Source organism: Xyrauchen texanus, chromosome 3 (genome assembly GCF_025860055.1).
Source record: "Xyrauchen texanus isolate HMW12.3.18 chromosome 3, RBS_HiC_50CHRs, whole genome shotgun sequence".
NCBI classification, from domain to species: domain Eukaryota; kingdom Metazoa; phylum Chordata; class Actinopteri; order Cypriniformes; family Catostomidae; genus Xyrauchen; species Xyrauchen texanus.
In genome coordinates, this window is record NC_068278.1 from 6,572,952 (window position 1) to 6,596,013 (window position 23,062).

The 23,062-nt window shown below is 36.8% G+C and overlaps 1 protein-coding gene across 1 annotated transcript; it reads right to left on the reverse strand.

The window, feature by feature from the left end:
• Nucleotides 1–453: 453 nt before the first annotated feature.
• Nucleotides 454–23,062, reverse strand: rnf167 (ring finger protein 167). The gene is made up of 10 exons (XM_052094088.1): nucleotides 22,864–23,062; nucleotides 16,889–17,017; nucleotides 14,504–14,584; nucleotides 14,281–14,421; nucleotides 8,882–8,969; nucleotides 8,290–8,380; nucleotides 5,016–5,121; nucleotides 4,279–4,372; nucleotides 2,715–2,795; nucleotides 454–2,138 (listed from the first exon to the last, which is right to left on the reverse strand). The coding sequence occupies exons 2-10, from the start codon at nucleotides 16,976–16,978 to the stop codon at nucleotides 1,690–1,692; spliced, it is 1,221 nt and encodes a 406-aa protein (XP_051950048.1). The 5' UTR covers nucleotides 16,979–17,017; nucleotides 22,864–23,062; the 3' UTR covers nucleotides 454–1,689.

Sequence of the window (23,062 nt, forward strand, 5' to 3'; positions counted from 1 at the left end):
GTTTGAACTTTGCACTTAATCTGCATCACAAAGATAAAACAACAACAGACATGTGAATGTGATTATTATTTTCACTGAACAATACTAAATCACAAAAGGGATGGTGTTACATCTACAAAAGAAAGCGTTTATAGAAGGCACAGTTTCATTTAGTTTATACATAACATGTTCTTACTCATTTGATATAAAGGTGTAAATCTAACAGGACAGTAAAAGGTTAAACATGAGTATAAATATTGCCATAAAGCAAATTGTAATAAAAAAAAAAAAAAGCAGCTAGCATTTGAATAGTAAATGTCTATAGAGAGTGAGGCTGTTAATCCATCTTGCCAAAATATCAATAACAAAAATCAACATTGTATATCTGAATGACAGAGAATAATGCAAATGAAGTCGAATGCAGAGAGGGAGATTTGGAGCAAATTGGTTCAGATATGTGGTTTATGGATTATTAAAAAAATAACAAAAACATAAAATTCAGTCTATGAAGGATTTTAAAAGAACCAACCAAAATAAATTCTAAATAATCAGGCTCTAAATGTGATTCCTGTAAAATTTTATTATTTTATTACTTGAACAGTCGGGGAATTTAATTATGCGCGAGTTGCTTAATAAAAAAAACAATGAAAATAAGATGGTCATCAAATAGAGTAATTCAGAAGCCTGCAATGACCTTTTCCTGACCACTGTTTGTAAAGGAAATCATATTTTTTATTTACAAACTGTAACCTGTCTGTATTGCACATAAATGGTGACCAGACATTAACCATCAACTTAAAGGAACAGTTCAACTAAAAATACATTATTAATTCGTTACTTACCATCATGTCAATAGAAACCCGCATGACTTTCTTTCAAACAACGAAAGCATACAGAGGGCTGTCAAGATGCAAAAAGTACAACACAACACCATAAAAGTAATCCAAATGAACTGTGCATCATTTTCCAAGTCTTCAGAAGCCATAAGACACCTTTGAGGAACAATTAAATGTATGTTGTTATTCATTGAAAATCTTCCCCTCCCCTGCAGCCCTTGAATCTCATTTGCACATATGTATATTCAAACGTCCTCGCAACAAAGCTATCGTATGGCTTCAGAAGACTTGGAATGTTGCACACGAGCCATATGGGCAACAAACTTTTATGGTGTTTGTTTTGTCCTTTTTCAAGCTGGACAACGCCTGGCCACTTTGTGCTTTCACTGTATGAAAAAGAGCAGCATAAAACTCCCTTTCTCCTTTTGTGTTACAAAGAAAAACAAGACAGACATATGGGATTGAAACGACATGTGATTAAAATAATGACATAATTAAACAAACAGCTTTCATGTTACCTTTAAACCCTATTTGAATATGGGTCCAAATTTTGAAAAACAAATTTTGTAAACCATACCAATCTGAAAAGTTATTATTAACATGCATGTGTGTAAGAAACTGTAAATATATTGCACATATTCTGTGTAGTGTTGGTCGCACTAGCTACCTAAAAGTGGCATGGGTGTGCATGTCTATCTGACTGGAACAGCATCCGAAAATGTGTCTCAAAAACATGGTGTACATTTCTTTGATTCATGTCTAGCCTGTGACACAACTTCCGACTTTTGTTGTGAGAAAACAACCCAATAACAACCAAAGTGACCGAGATAAAGGGTTGTATTTAATCAACGGCTATCCAAAAACTCTTAGGCTCCTACAGAGCTCCAATAAGCTCCGTGGTATCATTATCTGAGGGGTGACCCTCCTCATCCTTGGTACCTTCAACAGAGTCCCCTATGGGTGAGAAGTATTCATCAAAACCCAGGTGGGGCAAGTCGTGCTGCAGTGTGTGCGGCAAGCACTGTGCGGAGGTTGTTACAATAGCAACAGCTGGCACTGACATTATTGTTGAGTCGTATGTGGGAGGTAGGCTGGATGAGGAAGGGGACGTGGGGTTAGAGGGGCGGAGCAGAGGTGTGCGCTCAGAATCAGCCTCACTGGTTGCTCCCTCCTCTTCCTCGTTAGCCTCGTGTGGCCCTGGATCTTCATCAGAATCTGAAGACTCGGAGTATTCTGGGTTGGGACGGGTCACACGCTGCTTGCACACAGGGCAAGTTTTTTTTGTCTGGGTGAGCCAGGGGTCCACACACCTGCAGTGATAGGCTAAATGATGGGACAAAAATGTATTGATACTTTTATAACAAAAAAACTAAATGAACTAGTGAGGCAACAACTAACTGATATAATCAAACCAAATAAAACAAATTAATTAATTGCATGAACTGTGGGCACTTTCATGTTTTAAAATCACCTATTTTGTCTCATTAAAACTGAACTGGAAACTTATACCAATCCTTTATCTTTTACTTTTGGTACTTTTCAAAGCTGTAATTTTGCCAAATTATGCAAAAAGTGTGAAAATAATATTTAACTATGGCCACGTACACACTGCAGCTAAATACGGTTGTCCTGATCTTACACATACAGTAACGTAATTTACGGAGAGACAACCACATTCTACAACCAAATTAACTTCCGAAGTCTTTATTCCAGTCTCTCTCTCCACTGTAGTTTCTCTCATCAACCCAGCGGTCTCTGAGTAACCCGTACATTTCAGTCCAGAATTGCAGATGGCAGGACAATGTCTTATTAAGGGTAATGGTATTAAATGCAAACAAAACAGGTTCAAAACAAACAACCTTGCACATACACACACAGAAGATTGAGTGGCTCAATTACCGTGTGAACATGGCAGCACTCTCAGCTTATCACCCTCTTCATATTCATCCAGGCAAATTGCACACACATCATACTCATCACCTGAAAAAAATAAAGAATTATTATTTGTTAGATCCACATGAGGGGGGTACAAGAAAGAGGCATTAAGTATTTTCCAGAACTCAGCACATACAAAGAAATAACTCAAATATGTGGAACAAAACGTGTTCATTATTTCAAGTTCAACGTGATATCGTGTCCTCGTGTGTTTGTGACAATTCGTTTTCACACAGGAGACTGGCTCACGTGATGCAAGTTTATCACGCATAAAGGTTTTACCACCTTTAGCATTGATTACGGTTGATTTCGTCATGGCATTGTTTCGACAACCTTATGCAACGTCAAAACATACGTGCATTAATTTTTCGCCGATATCTTGTATTGATGACGGAATTGTCGAACCACTCCGGAAAGACTTTTCCAACAAAAGTAAACACATCTTGAAAAAATAAATACAAAATAAATATCATAAATAAATAAATGGCCGAATTAATGCGGAGTTCGTCTTTTGGCTTTTATAATATTCATTTAGGTGCTTCATTAAGAGGTGGTAAAACAGATTGCTTGTATTACGAGTGATTATCGTCATGCGAAACAGTTTGCAGATAACATTTTTCTGCTCTGTACACAATGTCAACAGGTCTTAATAAAAAGCTCCTCTTCATTTTCTTGACCTGTTTGGGAGTAGTCCCATTCTGTGGCGATTTCTTTCTCCATTTGGGGTTTTTCTGGGTCAAAAATGACTGAGTAGCGCAACTGATCCCATGCTCTGAGCTCTCCCGTCTCTGGAACACAAATATCGGAAAGCCTGCTGCCCTTCGGAGCTCCAGAGACAGCGCGCACTACAGTCACGTAAAACATTCGCGTACCAATTGAGAAGAATATTTTGTGCTTTTAAAGCGCCAGACAAGTGATGAAGGCCATTCAATTCGCTTGGGTGGCCACAGAAAAATGTTCAATGCCGGAAACAGCCTGTCCAAGTTTCTTCAATTCAATCTCATGTGAAGTCCTCCACATGCCCACGCTGCACACATGGATATGTACATATCGCGATATACACAATATAGCAAAATATCTATCGATTGACACTTTATATCATCGCCACGATATACAGTACATCGTCATATCGCACAGCCCTAATATATCCAGATACTTTTCCTCAAAATAATATACTTTAGATCCATGTATGAATCTTTTTATTTATCTATTTCTGTATTCATATCATGACCAACAGTTAAAAAATTAAGAAGCAGGTCGAACGATCTCAGTGTGGTCAGAGCTGCTTCTTTGAGGCACAATATAGGTTAAAACCGAAACTGCAGATTCACTATTTCTTTCACGGAACAGCAGGGCCTCTCTCGCATGTTTAGCTCAATTGCAATCCTAATATGATATTGTTATGCATCACAATATATTGAATTGTGACACATATATATATATATATATACACACATAAATATAGTACCAGCCACCAGCCCTAAAATCTACAGCATGCCACTGATGTTAAGTTGCATATGTTGCTCACCTTTAACAAACTTGTGAGTGGGGATTTTCTTCAGCTGTTCTTTGGAGAGTCTGTTTTTCCGGAGCCTCTTCCTGTGGTTCACACACCGAACGATCTGGACCAAACACAAGGGAGGACATACATCATTACCCCCACTCAACATATCATTGGCTATGTTCCAAACCTAATAGAGCTGCCTACTAAGGCAGTATTTTTAGCTATCATAGGTGTGCTCCTGATATGACAGCTGCTTCAAACAGTAGAAAGTAACATTTTCTGCCTTTTAAGATTCCTAATGTTTGCCAAAACCTGAAGTAGCATTAGCACAGCATGTGGAAAAAGAATTCTCTTTTATTTTCCCTTTTTTCCTTCTGCTCTGGTTTACACTTAAAGCTCATAGATGAATTGTGGTACTGCTAATACAGTTGGCTTCTCTGTCATAAATGTTTCTTTACATAAAAGCATCTGCTAAATTATTAAATGAAAGAAATGTAGAGCGTTTCAAATCCGTCACTCAGGAGGTTCCATTTCGGTTAGTATGCTGCCAGCTCAGAAGGGTTTGGAAAGTCCAGAGGTTAAAAACATGTGGGTTATTACAAAAAACAAAATACTAAATTGTAGCAAATTGGCGTACAATTTTATAAGATACAATATACAGTACAATAAGCATATAAACAGATAATATTTGTATACATCTAAATCGTGTTCAAGACCCATTTTATCGAATGTTGGATAAATCCACATAAACATTTACTTACCAGTATGATGAACATGACAATGATGATAATTCCCACCACACCAGTGAAAGGGATAAGATAATAGGAAAGCGGGAAGGAGAACTCTGGCTTCAGAATCACATAAGCCCTGCAGCAGAGAATGTCATCAAATCACACAATAAAGATGGTTTTCTAATTCAGATGTATATACAGTATATATATACATATACAGTATATATATACATATACAGTATATATATATATATATATATATATATATATATATATATATATATATATATATATATACACAGTGCATCAGGGAAAGTATTCACAGCGCTTCACTTTTTCCACATTTTGTTATGTTACAGCCTTATTCCAAAATGGATTAAATTCATTATATATATATATATATATAACTATGAAAATTAATTAAAGAATAATACAAATTATTACATACTTAAAACTATGAAAATCTATACAAAAACTTAAATAAATATGAACCAACATATTTGTTGTGGGAAAAGATTCCTATCAATCACTTCGTTGAAGTGTAATTTCCATCAATCCAAACAATTTTGTCCCCAACAAAATGTTTCAAAAGTCAACAAAAGTGTCAGTGGACAATCATGGAAAACATCAATCGTGAGCAGAATATTTATATTGGGTGTCATTTCTACTCAATCTCTAATTTTGCCAAATTATAAGAAAAGGTTAAAATATTATTTAATTGCGTGTATTTACAATACATAATGTAATCTATGAAATTTGCCTTAGCGAACAAAGTAGTACATTTTACTCCAAAATGTTACAAATGTCATTTCCATTACTGTCATTTCAGCACAGAATTCTATTAAACACAATACAATGTAAATGACACTGTAGTGGGAATTTTAACGACTTTCAGAAAAAATGACAAAGATTACAAAAATCTCTTTTGATGCATGTACATATCTATCCATCTATCTATCTATACAGTTGAAGTTAGAAGTTTACATACACCTTAGCCAAATACATTTAAACATTGGATACATACTGTTTAATATGGCGGAGGACATTGCGGAGGACTCTTGCGCACCGGCTACCACGAAATAGAAAGGAAAACCCCCGCTTGGACAGCTATTTTACCACTGAGAAAGCTGACCTTCAGAAAGCTGACAACATCTCTGCTTGAGTGTTGCAACAGGTGATTGCACACGCTCCGCCTCTCTCTCTCTGTGTCTCTCTCTCTGTGTCTCTCTCTCTTTGTGTCTCTCTCTCTCTGTGTCTCTCTCTCTCTGTGTCTCTCTCTCTCTGTCTCTTACACACACACACACACAACACACACACACACACACACACACACACACACTTATGTTGGTCTACCTATCATTATGAGGACTTTCCATAGGCATAATGACTTTTATACTGTACAAACTATAGATTCTATCCTCTAAACCTAACACAACCCCTAAACCTAACCCTCACAGAAAACCTTCTGCATTTTTACATTTTCAATAAAACATTTAGTATGATTTTTAAGCGATTTGAATTATGGGGACACTAGAAATGTCCTCATAAATCACATTTATAGCATAATACCCTTGTAATTACTAATTTGTAACTTACAAAATTGTCCTCGTAAATCACAAAAGCACGCACGCACGCACGCACGCACGCACGCCCACCCACCCACCCATCCATCCATCCAATAACTTGTTAGAAACCGCACCAGCCGTGATACTATTTCTGAAGTGACATTTTTTTAATTACTAACAGAGGCTTGGACGTATAATTTGTTTTGAACCAGCAACGGCAGATTCTGAACGGTCACGTAAGATAGTAGTTCCATGCTGAAATATTTTTATGACCGTACTCAGTTTTTCCAAATATTTTTACATTTACTTGTTCATTGAACTGTTGTATATAAGCAATCTCACACTCGCAATCATGCTATATGGCCATAAATCAGCAGAGTGCTGACGTATGGCCATATCGCACTCTTGCACATGCGCGCGAATACACTATCTATTTAGCTAGAGCTCTGGAAAAAATTAAGAGAACACTGTTTATAGGTATGAGTGAAATGAACATATTTGTTTTATTCTATAAAGTACTGACAACATTTCTCAGAATTTACAATAAAAAAAATGTGCACGTATTGATTCATGCGTCCTTCACAATATGAATCTGCCTGGATCCAGCCTTGCTGAAGCACCACCAGATCATCACAGATCCTCCACCAGGTCATCTGATGGTTGGACAGAGACCTGGAGAGGCCATCAAGCCACAGTGTCTCGCACCCACTATGAAATTTTGTGCGAATCCTGCGAAACCTCGAAATAACTGGTCGATCCTCCTTTGGCAGATATAACCTCAACAAAGCATTTCCGGTAGCTGCAGATTAGACCTGCTTAACATTCAGAAAGGAATTTTGGACCATTCTTCCTTACAGAACTGCTTCATCTAAGCCATAATCTTGGAATTTCTGGTGTGAATGGCTCTCTTGAGGTCATTCTACAGCCTCTTTATTGGGTTAAGGTCTGGGCTCTGACTTGGCAACTCCAAAAGGTGAATGTTCTTTTTTAAAGCCATTCTGTTGTGGATTTACTTCGATGTTTAGGGTCATTGTCCTGCTTTATCACTCAACTTTTACTGCGTTTCAACTGGTGCACAGCCACCTGACATTATCCTGTTTAAATTTGGGAATTAATATTTCCCTTGATGATGGCAAGCAGTCCAGGCCCTGAAGCAAAAAAGCAGCTCCCTCCACCGTACTTCACCGTGATGTATCTATGATCATGATGTTCATGTTTGTATGCAGTGCACTTTTTACACCATACATAATGCTGTGTGTTCCTCCCAAACAATTCAACCTTAGTTAAATTAGTCCACAAAACATTTTCCCAGTAGTGTTTATAGAGTGTCTAAGTTTTATTTGGCAAACTTAAGGTGCACATCAATGTTTTTGTTGGAAAGCAGCGTATTCCTTTGTGGTTTCCTGCCACGAAGGAAATTCTGAAATCTCTTTTTTGTGAGGCATATAAGTCCACATAAGCAGATGCTTCTTATGAATAGCAAACTCAAAATGTTTGAGTGCTTTTTATAAGTCAAAGTAGCATTAACCCAATCATCCAATCTAGTTTCATTAATTGGATGCCAGATTTGCCAACTCCTGACTCTAATTAGCTTTTGTTGATGTCTTTAGCCTAGAGGTTAACTTACTTTTTCCAAAGCACTGTGAATGTTTAATGGGATATGTTCAGTGAAGACATGAGATTATAATTGTTTGTTTGATGTTAGCTTAAGAACTAAATTTAAGTAAAATTATTCTTACCCTTTCTCTGGTATGATAAAGTTGTGTAGTATTTGAGAGGCATAGTAGCTTGTAAACACAGAGGGAATATTGATCTCTTCAGCAATGGTGTCTAAACAAAACAAAAAAAGACATCAGACAATGGATATCACTTATTTATATATCTAAGGACTCTGCTATTACTATTATACAACAAATATAAAAAGGTGGACAAATATCAAAAGCCAAGTTCAAAATGGAACACTGGTGTAATACTTTTTGACAAATAAAGCAGGTCATCTGAGTATAACACACAGACAGAAGAACATTTCCATAATGCAGTTTACATCAAGCTTACTGCAGAACTAGTAAGCGTAGAATGCAAATTTAACAAATAATGCTGTATTTAGCTGCAATGTGTATATACACAGTGCAGCTAAATACAGTTGCCTCTCTCTTCATCTCATTTTGTTCAGTAATGCATTATACAACCGAATTCACTCCTGAAATTCCAGGTAGTGATAACTCCCAAAACTTTGCAGTGTGTATGAGGTCATAGAGTAGGTCCGAACATACAGTTTCCTTTACTGCTCAATGGGAACAGTGTGCTGAAATATAAGTGTTTTTCTCTCACCATTGCTGTAGCCCATACTTAGAAGTGAATTGGAGTTCATGTTGTGAACTATGGCTGCACTGAAACCGGCCTGCTGTGCATGCAGCACCTATGAGAGAAAAAGTAATGTCACTCACTTATTCAGTTATTCATTACCCACATACAGCAGTTCAAAACATAGATGTGGCAGAAGAGTTTAAAGGCAAAAACACTGTCATAAAGAATCTAAAAGCAAGATTCCTAGCATATTAAGGACCCCATTTACTTCTAGCATTATAATTTTTGGGGGTAATCCAATCAGAAGTGCACCACATTAAATAAACAGTGTCCCATGGGTCCTGTAAACAGCAATCTGACTCGGCTGAACACTTGTGATCGAATAACTCAAAAAGAATGATAATGAGAGTCACGTGACACCATGCAAGGTCGGATGTGTGAACGGTGAGCTCTGCGCACTTTGCTGGTTTTAATACTTTTTATGACATAAACCAGTGAGATTCGATACACCCTGATTCTTAACTTCTAGGAAGTTTTCTACTATTCCCTCAGTGAAATCTGCTGGTGGTGACATTTTTACCTCAGCCAATTGACATTAATAATGCTATCTTGGTCTCTATAGTTCCAAGTCTTCGTCTACTGATGAAGATATTAGACATTTTGTGGAACCTTTAGTAAACCCTAAACTAATGACTGAGCAAAAAAAATCTCTTGATTCTGAGATAACCTTGGAAGAGTTTGGCAAAATAATAAAGGCCTTGCCTAGAGGCAAGGCTCCAGGGCCAGATGGTTTTGCCGCTGAGTTTTTTTAGATCTTATGCTACAAATGAAAGTTCTGCCAACCACGATGCAAGCCCGGATCAGTCTGATTCTTAACAAGGACAAAGATCCAAGTGAGTGTAAGAGTTACAGTCCAATTTCCTTGATCCAGCTAGATGTTAAAATATTGTCAAACATTTTGGCTAATCGATAAGTAAAGTTATGACATCTGTTCTACATCTAGATCAGGTGAGGTTTAGCCAGGGCCGCAGCTCTTCTGATAACATTAAGCGTTTCATCAATATCACGTGGTCAGTGGCAAATTATCAGACTCCGGTTGCTGCCATCTCACTTGATGCCGAAAAGGCAATCACCTTTGAGATGGTAGAATGGGATTATCTTTTTAAAACCATTCTAGATCTATGCTTTGCCTCCACAGAATTAGTTCTCAGGATACAGAGTCAATTGGTCTAAATCGGAAGCTTTAGCCCAGTAACAACTTTGGCACCTTCCAATAGCCCCAACAGGGCATTAACTATTTGGGCTTTTTATTCCCAGCAAATTTGTCTTGTTATTTAGTTGGAGTTAATTTTAACCCCTTAATAAAAAGGGTTGAGCGATGTGGTCAGGTGGGCTTCATTACATTTATCTATGAGAGATTTGTAACAGGTAGGAACATTTTCGTATACAATTAATTTTAGTAACAGTAACCTTCCCAATCAATGTGGATGACCCCTCTCTTATTTCAAGCAAATTGATAGCATAGCAAAGTCCTTCATTTGGAATGGCAAGCATCCTAGATTAATTTCAATAAGTTACATAGGCCTATTGACAAAGGTGGGCTAGGCCTACCCAAGATTGTTTTTTATTATTATGCATTCAGTCTCAGACATTTGGCTCATTGGTCATTCCACCTGAGAGAGCCCATCCCTGGTTTTGTATTGAACAGGAAGTTTTTGCCCCTATTTTGCCATTGCAAAGCCTTTCTATCAAACTAATCAGAGAAGTTACACCCCGTTGTCTCGCATTTGAACTCGGTATGGACAAAAGTATCCAGAGTGTTTAAAACTGGCATTTATTTAAATGTTGCCTCAAGCATATGGCAGAACCCAAAATTATGTATTAATAAGTCCCCTTTCTGCTGGTCAGAGTGGATTGTGAGGGAGGTTAATATGCCCGGTTACCCATATGAGAGTGGAGTGTTGAGATCTTTTGAAAAAGGACTCCCAGATCTCAGTTTTATAGGTATTTACAACTGTACCACCTGCTCTGTACTATTTTTGGGAGTAGCATGCACCCCCCTAAAGCAGCAGATACTCTGGGAATGGTGATTACTGCTTTTGGAAAAGGTCATGAGGCATCAGTGTATTACTCCCTGCTAATTCAGAGTCTGGGGGATGGAGCTTTAACTTCTATCAAGAGAATATGGGAGAAAGATTTAAACTTGGTATTGGAGGAGGGAGTGTGGGCTAGGATTCTAAAAAACATCAAGACTGCATCTAGAGATGCAAGGGTGTGCCTTATGCAATTCAAGATTTTACATAGATTCTATTGGACCCCCTCTAGATTGTATAGGCTTGGTCTTAAAGACACACCCACCTGCTGGTTAGGGTTGGGCGATGTCCCCTAAATTGGCAGTTGACGATGTTGACAGTAAAACATCGCGATGGAGGATGATATCGTCGGTGGGGCGGGGCGGGGGGGGGGGATTATATCATTTCATATAATTTTCAAAAATTATATGAAAAATTATAATTTCGTTATTTTACTAACCCAACTAATGACTCGTCGGTGCTTTATCAGTAGGTTGCACGACACGTGAAGCTTTTTTTTTTTTAGCTTTCACTTAAGAAGAGTTGTGCACTTTTTATTTTAATATATCTCTTTACATAAATACTATTTTCCACTTAAAAACTATAATTTCATTATTTTACTCACTGATAAGCAAAAGGTCGAGGCAGAAATGACCATGTACCTGCAGGAAATGGCCATTGATGGGGAAGAGGACCCGCTGACTTGGTGGAAAACGAACGACAAAAGGTTTCCGTTCCTGGCAAGATTAGCACGGAAATATCTGTGCATATGTGCTACCAGTACTCCATCAGAGCGGGTCTTCAGCACAGCGGGTAGTGTAGTTACTCCAATCCGCAGCTTATTAAAACCAGATAAAGTGAATATGTTGGTATTTCTGGCCAGAAACATCGAAATTTAAACATGGTCTATGGTGAACGATATTAGACTTCTTTACGCATTTTTCGCCATCCGTTGCGGAGCTATTAAATTTTGCATATAATTTTTTTAAACGTTCATTTGTGTATTTCATATGACCACTTTACAATATTTCAATAACATTATTTATTTTGTAGCCTGTGCTGAAGTTAATTGTGCTGCTAATTATAAGTGAAATGTTAATGCCGAGTTTCGGTCTGAGTGTTGTTCCCGTTTTCTTGTTTTATTTGTTGTTCTTCTATGTTTTAATAAATGTGTATATAATAATAATGTATTCACCTTTTTTCTTTCATTTGATTTGACATTATGGATTTATGGCCAATTTTTCTTTAAAAGTATTAACCAGACAAAATTAATTTGACGTTCGCTGGTCTGGGTTTATCTTAAACTGCCGCATCAGTGTATACAAGAGCTATGTGACAATGAGCAAGATTTTCTGAGACACTACAACTACTAATAATTAATTAATAAAGGCTATTTTCTTGTAGCCTACAACAGAAAATATTTTAATCTAAATGTACAGTGTAAGACATGTAAAAAAAGACAAGAAGAATGTCAAGATCAATATTTGTGTAGCCTGCCTGACACGGTATTTTCACAGACTAACACGTCACGTCTCTGGCATATACTACAGTATTTAAAATAGCATATATGCATTAGTTATATTCTCAATTTAATTTACAGAGCAATCCCTGCAAAGTTTTTAGGTTAACTATAGAAGAGACTAGGATTAGTGAGTCACACTAGCAAGACTCGCAAAAGGGGGCGTGGCATCACGATGGTGGCTCTACATCGTGATGTTGGTCAGCCATCACGATGGACGATGATATCGTCCATCGACACAACCCTACTGCTGGTGATGCCAATTGGAGGATGGAGACAAAGCACATGTTTTTTGGTGGTGTGTAGAGATCCAGGAATTCTGGTTGAAGGTTCAGAGTTTTGTATGTAAGGTGTTGGGCACTCAGGTTTCATTTTGCCCCAGACTCTGTGTTTTGGGCGATGGGGCAGTCATTTTTGGAGGGCTCTCGGGGTGAGGCAGTGGAGTGGTATAGTTTTAAATGTGTATGATTAGTATATATTTTTTTTTTGTTTGCTTGCTTGCTTGCTTTTTCTTTGGTGTATATACTCATGTGTGACCACAGGGATGTTTGTTGGGAGTCAGGGCGTGGATTGGGGAGGAGGGGGTTTGTGGGGTTTAAATGTTGATTATATGTATGTTTTTTCTTTTCTTTATTTATTGGAAGAATTCATTAAAAAAAAAAATTATTACAAAAAAAGAATGATAATACCAGAAGTAAACAGGGCAAAAAAGGAGAAAAGGTCTCAAGATCATCTTCTATGTCCTCATAAACACATTCCACAACAAACACAACACTTAAATATAACTTATCTTTCCTGTAATACAATGTAATGTATCTTAAGCCCTATCAACATTTAATTATGTGCAGGATATGAATTATGCTAATTCTTGATATCAGCAATGGAATTACTACTAATGAAAATTACTACTAGTGTACTTTACACTATTAAACACATTTTATTTTATTTAAAATATGATGTCATTTCTCACCTAAATACCCATTCTTAAATACCCATTTAGTAAAAGTACCGTATTTTTTTATATCTGAAACTGCATTTTGAAGTAGAATTTCACAATTATCATTCACTCCATTCAAAATGAAATTACAGCTATCTATAATTATTTTAATACAAGTTGGAATTCCAAATATGCATATCAGCTATGACATTCTGACTAGTAAAATTTTTATTTTTGATAACTGTAATTTGGTTCTTATTGATCAAAGATGAATAATTACTCTTCAGTTTATTGCTATCTGAAATGTATTTTCCAGATATCTAAAATTAACATTGCCTCTATTAAAAACAGCATTTCAGATATAAAAAATTTGCATTTTTACTAGTTGTATTTCAATAATTAATATCAGGAATGGACATTTTAACAAGTGACAATGCAATAATTGATTTAAAAATTATCATTTTTACTAGTAAGAAGTACATACCTGATGTATATTTTGAGAATTCCAACAAGTACGAAATTAATTATAGATATCTCAAATTGTGTTTATACCAGGAGTAAATGACAGATTCTAATAGTGAAATGAAATTCTACTAGTGAAAATACAGTTGCAGACATCAGTTATTATGTTTTTACAAGATAAAAATATTTCTTTAGGTATTTAGGTGAGTAATGGTTTAATTTTTCATATCAAGAATTAAAATTTTTACTAGTGCAAACACTTGCACTAATTTTCACTATTAGTATACCATTGCTGATCTCAAGGATTAGCATTTAAACAAGAGAACATTTTATTACACAAATCTATAATTCATATCCTGCACATGATTCAATGTCGAAATGGCTTGCGATAGGCAGCCATGCTTGAATTTTCTAGCTGTAGAGCAACATTAACCTTCATATCAAAGTTGCAGTCATAGCGTCGAATGAGGAGGATGTATTTTGTAGTGCTGTTGGGATCGGAGGGGGTAGGAGAAACAGGAGCGGGCTCTATAGGTATGCAAGCGTTCTGAGGATGAGCTTCAACCAGCACACCCTGAGAGACAGAGACAGAAAGAGAGTTAGAAAACTGTAGAATATGGGCAAATGACAATAGTCTAGCATAAGGGATTATTTACCATGAGTCCATCTTTTGGTAGGGGAGAGCCAAAGAGAGCAGGTAGATCTTCAAACAGCATGGATGTCATGTTACTGTAATGCTGTATGGAGCACAAAAAAGGCCATTAGCAACTAATTAACAGAGGGACAATGTGCATTTATCTAAAATCAAAACCTAAAAAAATATTTCAACCATGAAAAAAATGACAATTCTGTCATCATTTATTAAAGGGGTCATGTCATGAGGAAGCAAATTTTCTTTGATATTTTGACATATGAGGTCATTGTAAAATAAAAACATACTGTAAGCTTTAGAACCTTCTCCAAATGCAAAAACGCCTTGTTTTCTACTTCTGTGTTTTCCTTAAGTCACTTGGGGCTCATTAATTCATGACCGCCTGGCCAGCAATGACATCAACGCCTATTTTTTACATCGTCGCACCCCTGGCCCCGCCCACTGGCACTCAGTCGTTAAACAGACAGAGAACAGAACAGATTGCCATAGTGGCCTACCAACTATTGCTGAACACCAAAGTGGACAAACACAGGACACCTTCGTTTGCTCATCTCTGGACTATTTTGAATTATTTTTTATACAAATGCACAAGCAGGGTTGGAAGGGTTACTTTTGAAATGTATTCCACTACATATTAGAGAATACATGCTGTAAAATTTTATTTGTAACATATTTCATTAGATTACTCAAGGTCAGTAACGTATTCTAAATACTTTGGATTACTTCTTCAGCACTGGAAGATTTTTTTTCACTTGTTTTGACTATAATCTATCAATGACTATCAAATTGATCTTGTTTTAAGGATTTTGTTGTTTTTACAGGAAAACAATACAAAAATTATTATCAAGAATAAGATTGTTTCTAATAATCAAAGAAAGATATTATAAGATTTTATCTTTTTTCTGCTCCCTTTTGCACATGGGAATTTAAATTATGTAAAGAAGAAAATGAAATGTTTTGTGTTTTACCAAGGAGCAATAAAAATAATATGAAAAAAATGAATTATTAGATAAAAAAAGATTTTAAAAAAATTTTAAAAAATGTATGATCCAACGTGAATTTTCTTGATAAAAAAATATGACTGTGCCTGGTAACATGCATGTAAAATGGCAAGAAATAGCATTTTAACTTAGCATAAAGCTGACAATTTACACAAGGTTTATTTCCATTTCTTCTGCTCCAAAATTCTCTGTCTGCTTGTATGAATGTAACACATCATAAGAAAGCATATGAACGTTGTTCAAATGCACTTTGGATCGCATCATTTATATGTATAAATGTTTTCAATCTGAAAGGACTAAATATTAAATGAAACAAATGACAATAAAATGCAAAGTAATCTCTTCAGTAATCAAAATACTTTTTGAACTCAACTCTATTCTAAATACCAATGATTTAAATTGTATCTGTAGTGGAATGCAGTAACTTATTTTTTGTATTTTAAATACGTAATATCGTTACATATATTTCGTTACTCCCCAAACCTGTGCACTAGACAGACATCTTTGACCATTGTCATGCATCTCTCACCATATTAAAACAATGCTGTGCAAAATTATAAATTTTAAAAGGAGACCCAGCATTTTGTTTCATTCAGATGCACTGTGTCTTGCATCCATCTGCACTATTTTTTTAATACAGGGTATAGTTTCCAATTAAGAGTACTCAAGCATTGAGTAACTCATTACTTTCAAAAATGACATAATGGATGTGATCTACCCTATATTCCATTACATCATTACATAATACACATTTAACATATATTACAGAATTATTATTATTAATGGAAATACTGTCATCATTCACCATAATTTTGTTCCAAACCTGTAGTACGTTCTTTCTTCCATGAATCACAATACTGCAGCTTTGTGAGTAACAGACCAAAATGTCATGCCACTGTCATAGTTCTCAAATCTTATTCTTTTCCATTAAAGGTGTAACAGTTCACTCATCTCATGATTCGGTTCGATTCACGATACTAAACTCATGGTTTGGTTCAGTTTATGATTCTTTAAACTAAGTCTGAATCAAGAAAAGTAAAAAAAAATTGAAAGGTTTTTTCAAATTATTACTTTAAAAGGCATGCAAATAAGTTCCTTTCCTTTAAAATTTTGCTGAAAAGTACCATCCTTAAACGTGCTCAATGATCCATCAGAGATATTCTGGGATTAGCCCAGAACAGAGCAATGGTGACAATAAATGAAAATATTAGACAACTGTTTAAATGAGCTGTTTAGGTGCAGTTTAGAAGATCATGCCACCAGCAAGGAACATTCATGTTACTGTACAGTCACAAATGTCAATATTTGCATGAACACAAACACAGATGAGACAGAAGGTCTATTTTTAACACAAAGCTATCTTTAAAATTCTGAAAACAGTTACTCACAGCGTAGATATATGGCTGTACAGGAGAAGGCGTCAGAATGCAGCATAAGACAAGGCTCAAAACGCCCTGCCGGGTCCCCACATACCACATCCTGAATTAGACTGGACACTGATGATGGGCAAAGAAGACCTGCACACAAGTTTAGAATTAAATGTTTTTACAAATGTAATCATCGATGACAAAAGCTTTCAGTATGACAGTTACCTGTGACTATGTGACAATAAAGGACTACTACTACTACTACTACTACATAAAGGGACTTCTAAAAACAACTTTTCACTGAGCTAGTATTTAAAAGATAAAATGAACACATCTAGGCCTATAACAGAAAAAAACAAAGTGAGTTCTTTCAGATAAATACTTGGTTTTAAGCACTATAATGTACAGTAATAAAGCTTTTAATGAAGGTTATTATAAAGTGAAAATCTAGCTTTTTATTAGTCATTAAAGGGTGACATACCTTGAAAAGCACAAAATGTCTAAACACTATATTTTGTCTATTTTACTACAGGAATGTTCCAGGTTTTTACAAGTTAAGCTCAATTCACAGCATTTGTGGCATAATGCTCATTGCCACAATGATCATTTTGATTCCTTTGATCCCTTGAAGAAGCAAAAAGTTACAGTAAGTCACTTGCAATGGAAGCAGAAAGGACTATTCTATAAACTTTAAAATACACACCGTTTCAAAAGTATAGCCACAAAACGTTAACATGAAACATTATTTACTAGATTTTAGTACCATAAAATCAGGGATTTACATGATTACCAGTGTTACATCATGCATAATATCAAGTCATTTAAAGCTACTGATCTCAGTTCAGAAGCTTCTGGGCTGTCAGTAAAAGGTTTAAACTTTTGACATACTGTGCCATGTGACAAAACAACATGGCGCCGATCACCGCAGAGTTTGTCTTGGGAGAAATGCCAACAACCAATTTTTGTCTTCCGATCTGATTCCGATACCGGAAATCTCAATATCGGCCAATACCGATCCAGTGTTATTTTTTGCATAATCAGTTTAGAATATACAGTGCATTCAGAAAGTATTCATAGGGCTTCACTTTAAAAAAAAAAAAACATTGTTACAGGCTTATTCCAAAATTTATTCAATTTATAATTTTCCTCAAAATCTTCAAACAATACCCCATAATGACAATGTGAAAGAAATTGGTTTGAAATCTATGCAAATGTATTAAAAATAAAAAACGAAAAAAAAAGTATTCACAGCCTTTGCTCAATACTTTGTTGAAGCACCTTTGGCACCAATTACAGCCTCAAGTCTTTTTGTGTATGATGCAACAAGCTTGGCACAACTATTTTTGGGCAGTTTCTCCCATTCTTCTTTGCAGGAACTCTCAAGCTCCATCAGGTTGGATGGGGAGCGTCAGTGCACAGCCATTTTCAGATCTCTCCAGAGATGTTCAATCGGGTTCAAGTCTGGGCTCTGGCTGGGCCACTCAAGGACATTCACAGAGCTGTCCCATAGCCACTCCTTTGTTATCTTGGCTGTGTGCTTAGGGTCAATGTCCTGTTGGAAAATGAACCTTTGCCCCAGTCTGTGGTCCAAAGCGCTCTGGAGCAGGTTTTCATCAAGGATGTCTCTGTACATTGCTGCATTCATCTTTCCATCGATCCTGACTAGTCTCCCAGTTCCTGCCGCTGAAAAACATCCCCACAGCATGATGCTGCCACCACCATGCTCCATCCCTAATGGTATTTGCCAGGTGATGAGCGGTGCCTGATTTCCTCCAGACATGATGCTTGCCATTCAGGCCAAAGAGTTCAATCTGAGAGTCCTTCAGGTGCCTTTTGGCAAACTCCAGGCATGTGCCTTTTACTGAGGAGTGGCTTCCATCTTGGTGGAGTGCTGCAGAGATGGTTGTTCTTCTGGAATGTTCTCCTCTCACCACAGAGAAACACTGGAGCTCTGTCAGAGTGACCATCGGGTTCTTGGTTACCTCCCTGAGTAAGGCCCTTCTCCCCTGATCGCTCAGTTTGGCCGGGCGGCCAGCTCTAGGAAGAGTCCTGGTGGCTCCAAACTTCTTCCATTTACGGATGATGGAGGCCACTATGCTCTTTGGGACCTTCAATGCTGCAGACATTTTTCTGTACCTTTCCCCAGATCTGTGCCTCGATATAATCCGGTCTCAGAGGTCTACAGACAATTCCTTGGACAGCATGGCTTGGTTTGTGTTCTGACATGCACTGTTAACTGTGGGACCTTATATAGACAGGTGTGTGCCTTTCCAAATCATGTCCAATCAACTGAATTTACCACAGGTGGACTCCAATCAAGTTGTAGAAACATCTCAAGGATGATCAGTGGAAACAGGATGCTCCTGAGCTCAATTATGAGAGTCATGGCAAAAGCTGTGAATACTTATGTACATGTGATTTATTTTGTTTTGAATACTTTCGGGATGCACTGTATAATATATATATATATATATATATATAACTAATTGGGTGTACTCTTTAACACAAACTTCTAACTATACATTATTTCAATATAAATGTATAGCTTATTAGAATCAGAATCAGCTTTATTGCCAAGTATGCTTACACATACAAGGAATTTGTCTTGGTGACAGGAGCTTCCAGTGTACAACAATACAAAAACCGCAGCAAGACATAGATAATAATAAAAAAAAAAAAGAATAATAAAAAGAAATTATTATACATATACGTACATACCCACATACACACTCATGGGGTAAAAGAAAGAAAAATTCTTAATAATAATAATTTTATTATTAAGAAACACTTTATTATTAACTTAACAAAATTAACAGTAATTCCAGTCTTCAAGTCTTCAGTAGAAAAGAAACCAGTGTTTTATTTTTGCCTTTTTTCTCTTTCCCAAAAATGAAATGCCACGCTGTTAAATACAATGTGCACTAATGTGTACTTAAGCACATTTTGTCCTCCTATATTTACTGTGCATTATCACATTGAGAATCAATGGGTTCATCCAAAAGCTGAAAAATTGTGCTTTCAGAGGCTTTATATTGAGTTATGATGTAAATGAGGTGAATTTTGAACTGTTTTGAGACCAGTACAGAAAGCCAGCACACTGGAGATTAAGTCATTCACTAAAAAGGGAGCTGATGCAGTTGTATTAAGTGTCATCCCAAACATTCCACCCTTCTCATCTTTCCAAGAAATAATTACCCATAATTGTAAAAAGCGAGAACATTCAGGGATTTAAAGTGTTAATAAATGGCAAGTTAGCCTGCTGTTTTGATTAGTCCTCAACTTTCAACACACCAACTAATGTGTCATCAGTTGGCAAGGCTGCAGAACTACACAAGCAGCATTCATTTACATTGAAGGAAAAAGACCAATAGATATGATATGCCAGTGCCCTCATAGTGTCTGAAGTCATCCAACAAGTTCTAAATCTAAAATACTCAGGGTGGTTCAAATGAAGACCACAGAACAGAATAGGTCAACCAAATTAGAGGTAATCTGTACAGGTAATCACTACTGATACTTCTAACTAATTTACATTTACATTTACATTTATGCATTTGGCAGACGCTTTTATCCAAAGCGACTTACAGTGCAATTATTACAGGGACAATCCCCCCGGAGCAACCTGGAGTTAAGTGCCTTGCTCAAGGACACAATGGTGGTGGCCATGAGGTTAGAACCTGTGACCTTCTGATTAACAGCCCTGTGCTTTAGCCACTACGCCACCACCACCTAGGCACCTAAGCCTAGGTTTCCTAGGCTTAACCTGAGCCTAGGAAACAGCCTGTATAAGTCCAACCAGCAAGGCACAATGCTTCTCAACTGACAAGTCAGTGTAGTTTTGAAGGAAGTTTGCTCAGGAAACAACAAGAAAAGAGGCATGACATTTTTGCAGCTACAATTCTGCTACTGTAAAGACTAGACTGTGAATGCTGACCTACCATGAGCTCTGTCAGTATCAGGAACAACTGGTGAAACACTGAGGGTGCATCTCAATCAGATCCCTAGTTCAGTAGTGAAAATACAATGAAGAACACAAGTGAAGGACAACCAGGGGTGATGGTTGGACTAGTGTATATCATCGAAGGAATGAGTGTTACACAGAGGCCTGTACTCTGGAGCGGGATTGATTAAGAGGTGGAGGGTCCGTCATGGTCTGGGGCAGTGTGTCAAAGCATCATTGACTGAGTTTGTTATTATTGCAGGCAATCTCAATGCTGTGCGTTACAGGGAAGACATCCTCCTCCATCATATGGTACCCTTCCTGCAGGCACATCCTGACATGACCCTCCAGCATGACAATGCAACCAGCCACACTGCTCATTCTGTGTATGATTTCCTGCAAGAGAGGAATGTCAGTGTTCTGCCATGGTCAGCGAAGAGCCCAGATCTCAATCCCATTGAGCACGTCTGGGACCTGTTTGATCAGAGGGTGAGGGCTAGGGCCATTCCCCCAGAAATGTCTGGGAACTTGCAAGTGCCTTGGTGGAAGAGTGGGGTAACATCTCACAGCAAGAACTGGCAAATCTGGTGCAGTCCAGGAGTAGATGCACTTCAGTACTTAATGCAGCTGGTGGCCACACCATTGACTGTTACATTTTTTTTGGATTTTTTTTTTTACCCCTTATTCCATTTCTGTTAGTCACATGTCTGTGTAACTTGTTCAGTTTATGTCTTAAGGCGGTGAACAATGTAAGATTTTGGCCACGATTCTGCCGTCTGCAATCTTAAAACGTTCATTGTGACAGATGGCTGATTAATAGCCTTTTCGTTGATCTTCAGCCTACAACAATGTTTTGGCAGTATCTGAAATTTAGCATCGCAGCCGTATAGTGTGACTGCTATTACGATGGCCAGATGGGATATTCCGCTCCTTTCTCACACCAGAAAGAAACCTGCCCAACGTTTGCACCACCATAGCAACATTTGTACCCAGTTATCACTCAACTCAAGCACTTTCAATATTGTTTCTTCTTTTCATTTTATGTTAAAAAATTTATAAATAAATAAATAAGCAGAAAATACTTGGAGAAAACTGTAACACGTCAGCAATATGAAAGCATTATTCTCTGAATGAAATAAATATAGCGCTTGGGCTACAAAATTAAAATAAATAAATGACTGCATTTTCTTTACATTGTTATTTTAATTACCATTTTACTTTTAATACATTTACTTTAAACATCTGTAAAACGTAATTAGTTGATATTCACAACACTCCAATTTTATATATAAATAAATACAATAAAATAAAATAGAAAGATTGAACCATTTATACTGGTAAGTATTTATGAGACATTTTAATCCAAATCAGCAAATACAGTTGGATACAATTCTAGAAATCTACGTAAGTTTGTAATTTTTATTAAATATTTGCGAGTGGTAGCTCATTATTAAGCTACCACCAAGCCGTTTCGCTTCTATTCCGCAACATTCCCATAACATGAGTCACGTTCACTGATTGAGACGACTGGTTATGATGTATATCGTGTAGTCTGACATCACGTCACACATGGCGATATCAATACGTTCACATCATACGTCTGACAAGCAACAATCCTAAAGGACTATTATAAATCGTACAGTGTGCACCCACCTTTAGTTGTTGAGTCTTTTTATGTTCATAAAAAATATTTACACATGTTAAATTTGCTGAAAATAAAAGCAGTTGAAAGTAAGGACGTTTCATTTTTGCTTAGTTTATATGTATCTCTAACCAGCTAAACAAGTGTATTTTCTAGAAAGCTTTATCGCTATTTTAATCAACAGCACAGAAACATTAATCAGCATTCACAATTACAATTTAAAGGCTAATAAAAACAGCAGAAAGTCGCGACTCAACGAAAATACAAACAGTTGTCAGTTACTTCCCGTTCACAACTGTTCAAAGCGACAATGTTACCGAAATATACAATTAGATAAGAAAAGTACTAATAAACGACATTTTATCTTAATGTCGAGGTGTCATTGTCAGGGATAGGATTGTATGTTTTACTCACTGTACACGCGGGTTCTGATCACTCTTATTTCTCAGCTGACAACTAGAGTATCCCACGCTTTATTTCAAATGTGGTCGTTGTAACACGGTGAATATTTTACACAAAGGTCCTTCTCGCAACCACTCATTGATGTGTATCGGTTGCTCGTCTGTTATGACCCTTCCTGATCACCTGTTTGTTTACGATTCTGCAAGGCCAA

Bases quoted from the DNA above. Each gene is read 5' to 3' on its own strand.
- rnf167 (XM_052094088.1), bottom strand. From the start codon at position 16,978: ATGTGGTATGTGGGGACCCGGCAGGGCGTTTTGAGCCTTGTCTTATGC. The intron at 14,422-14,503 runs GTAAATAATCCC...TCTGTCTCTCAG, and splicing joins TACCAAAAGATGGACTCATG to GGTGTGCTGGTTGAAGCTCA. The intron at 5,122-8,289 runs GTAAGAATAATT...TCTCTGCTGCAG, and splicing joins TTTATCATACCAGAGAAAGG to GGCTTATGTGATTCTGAAGC.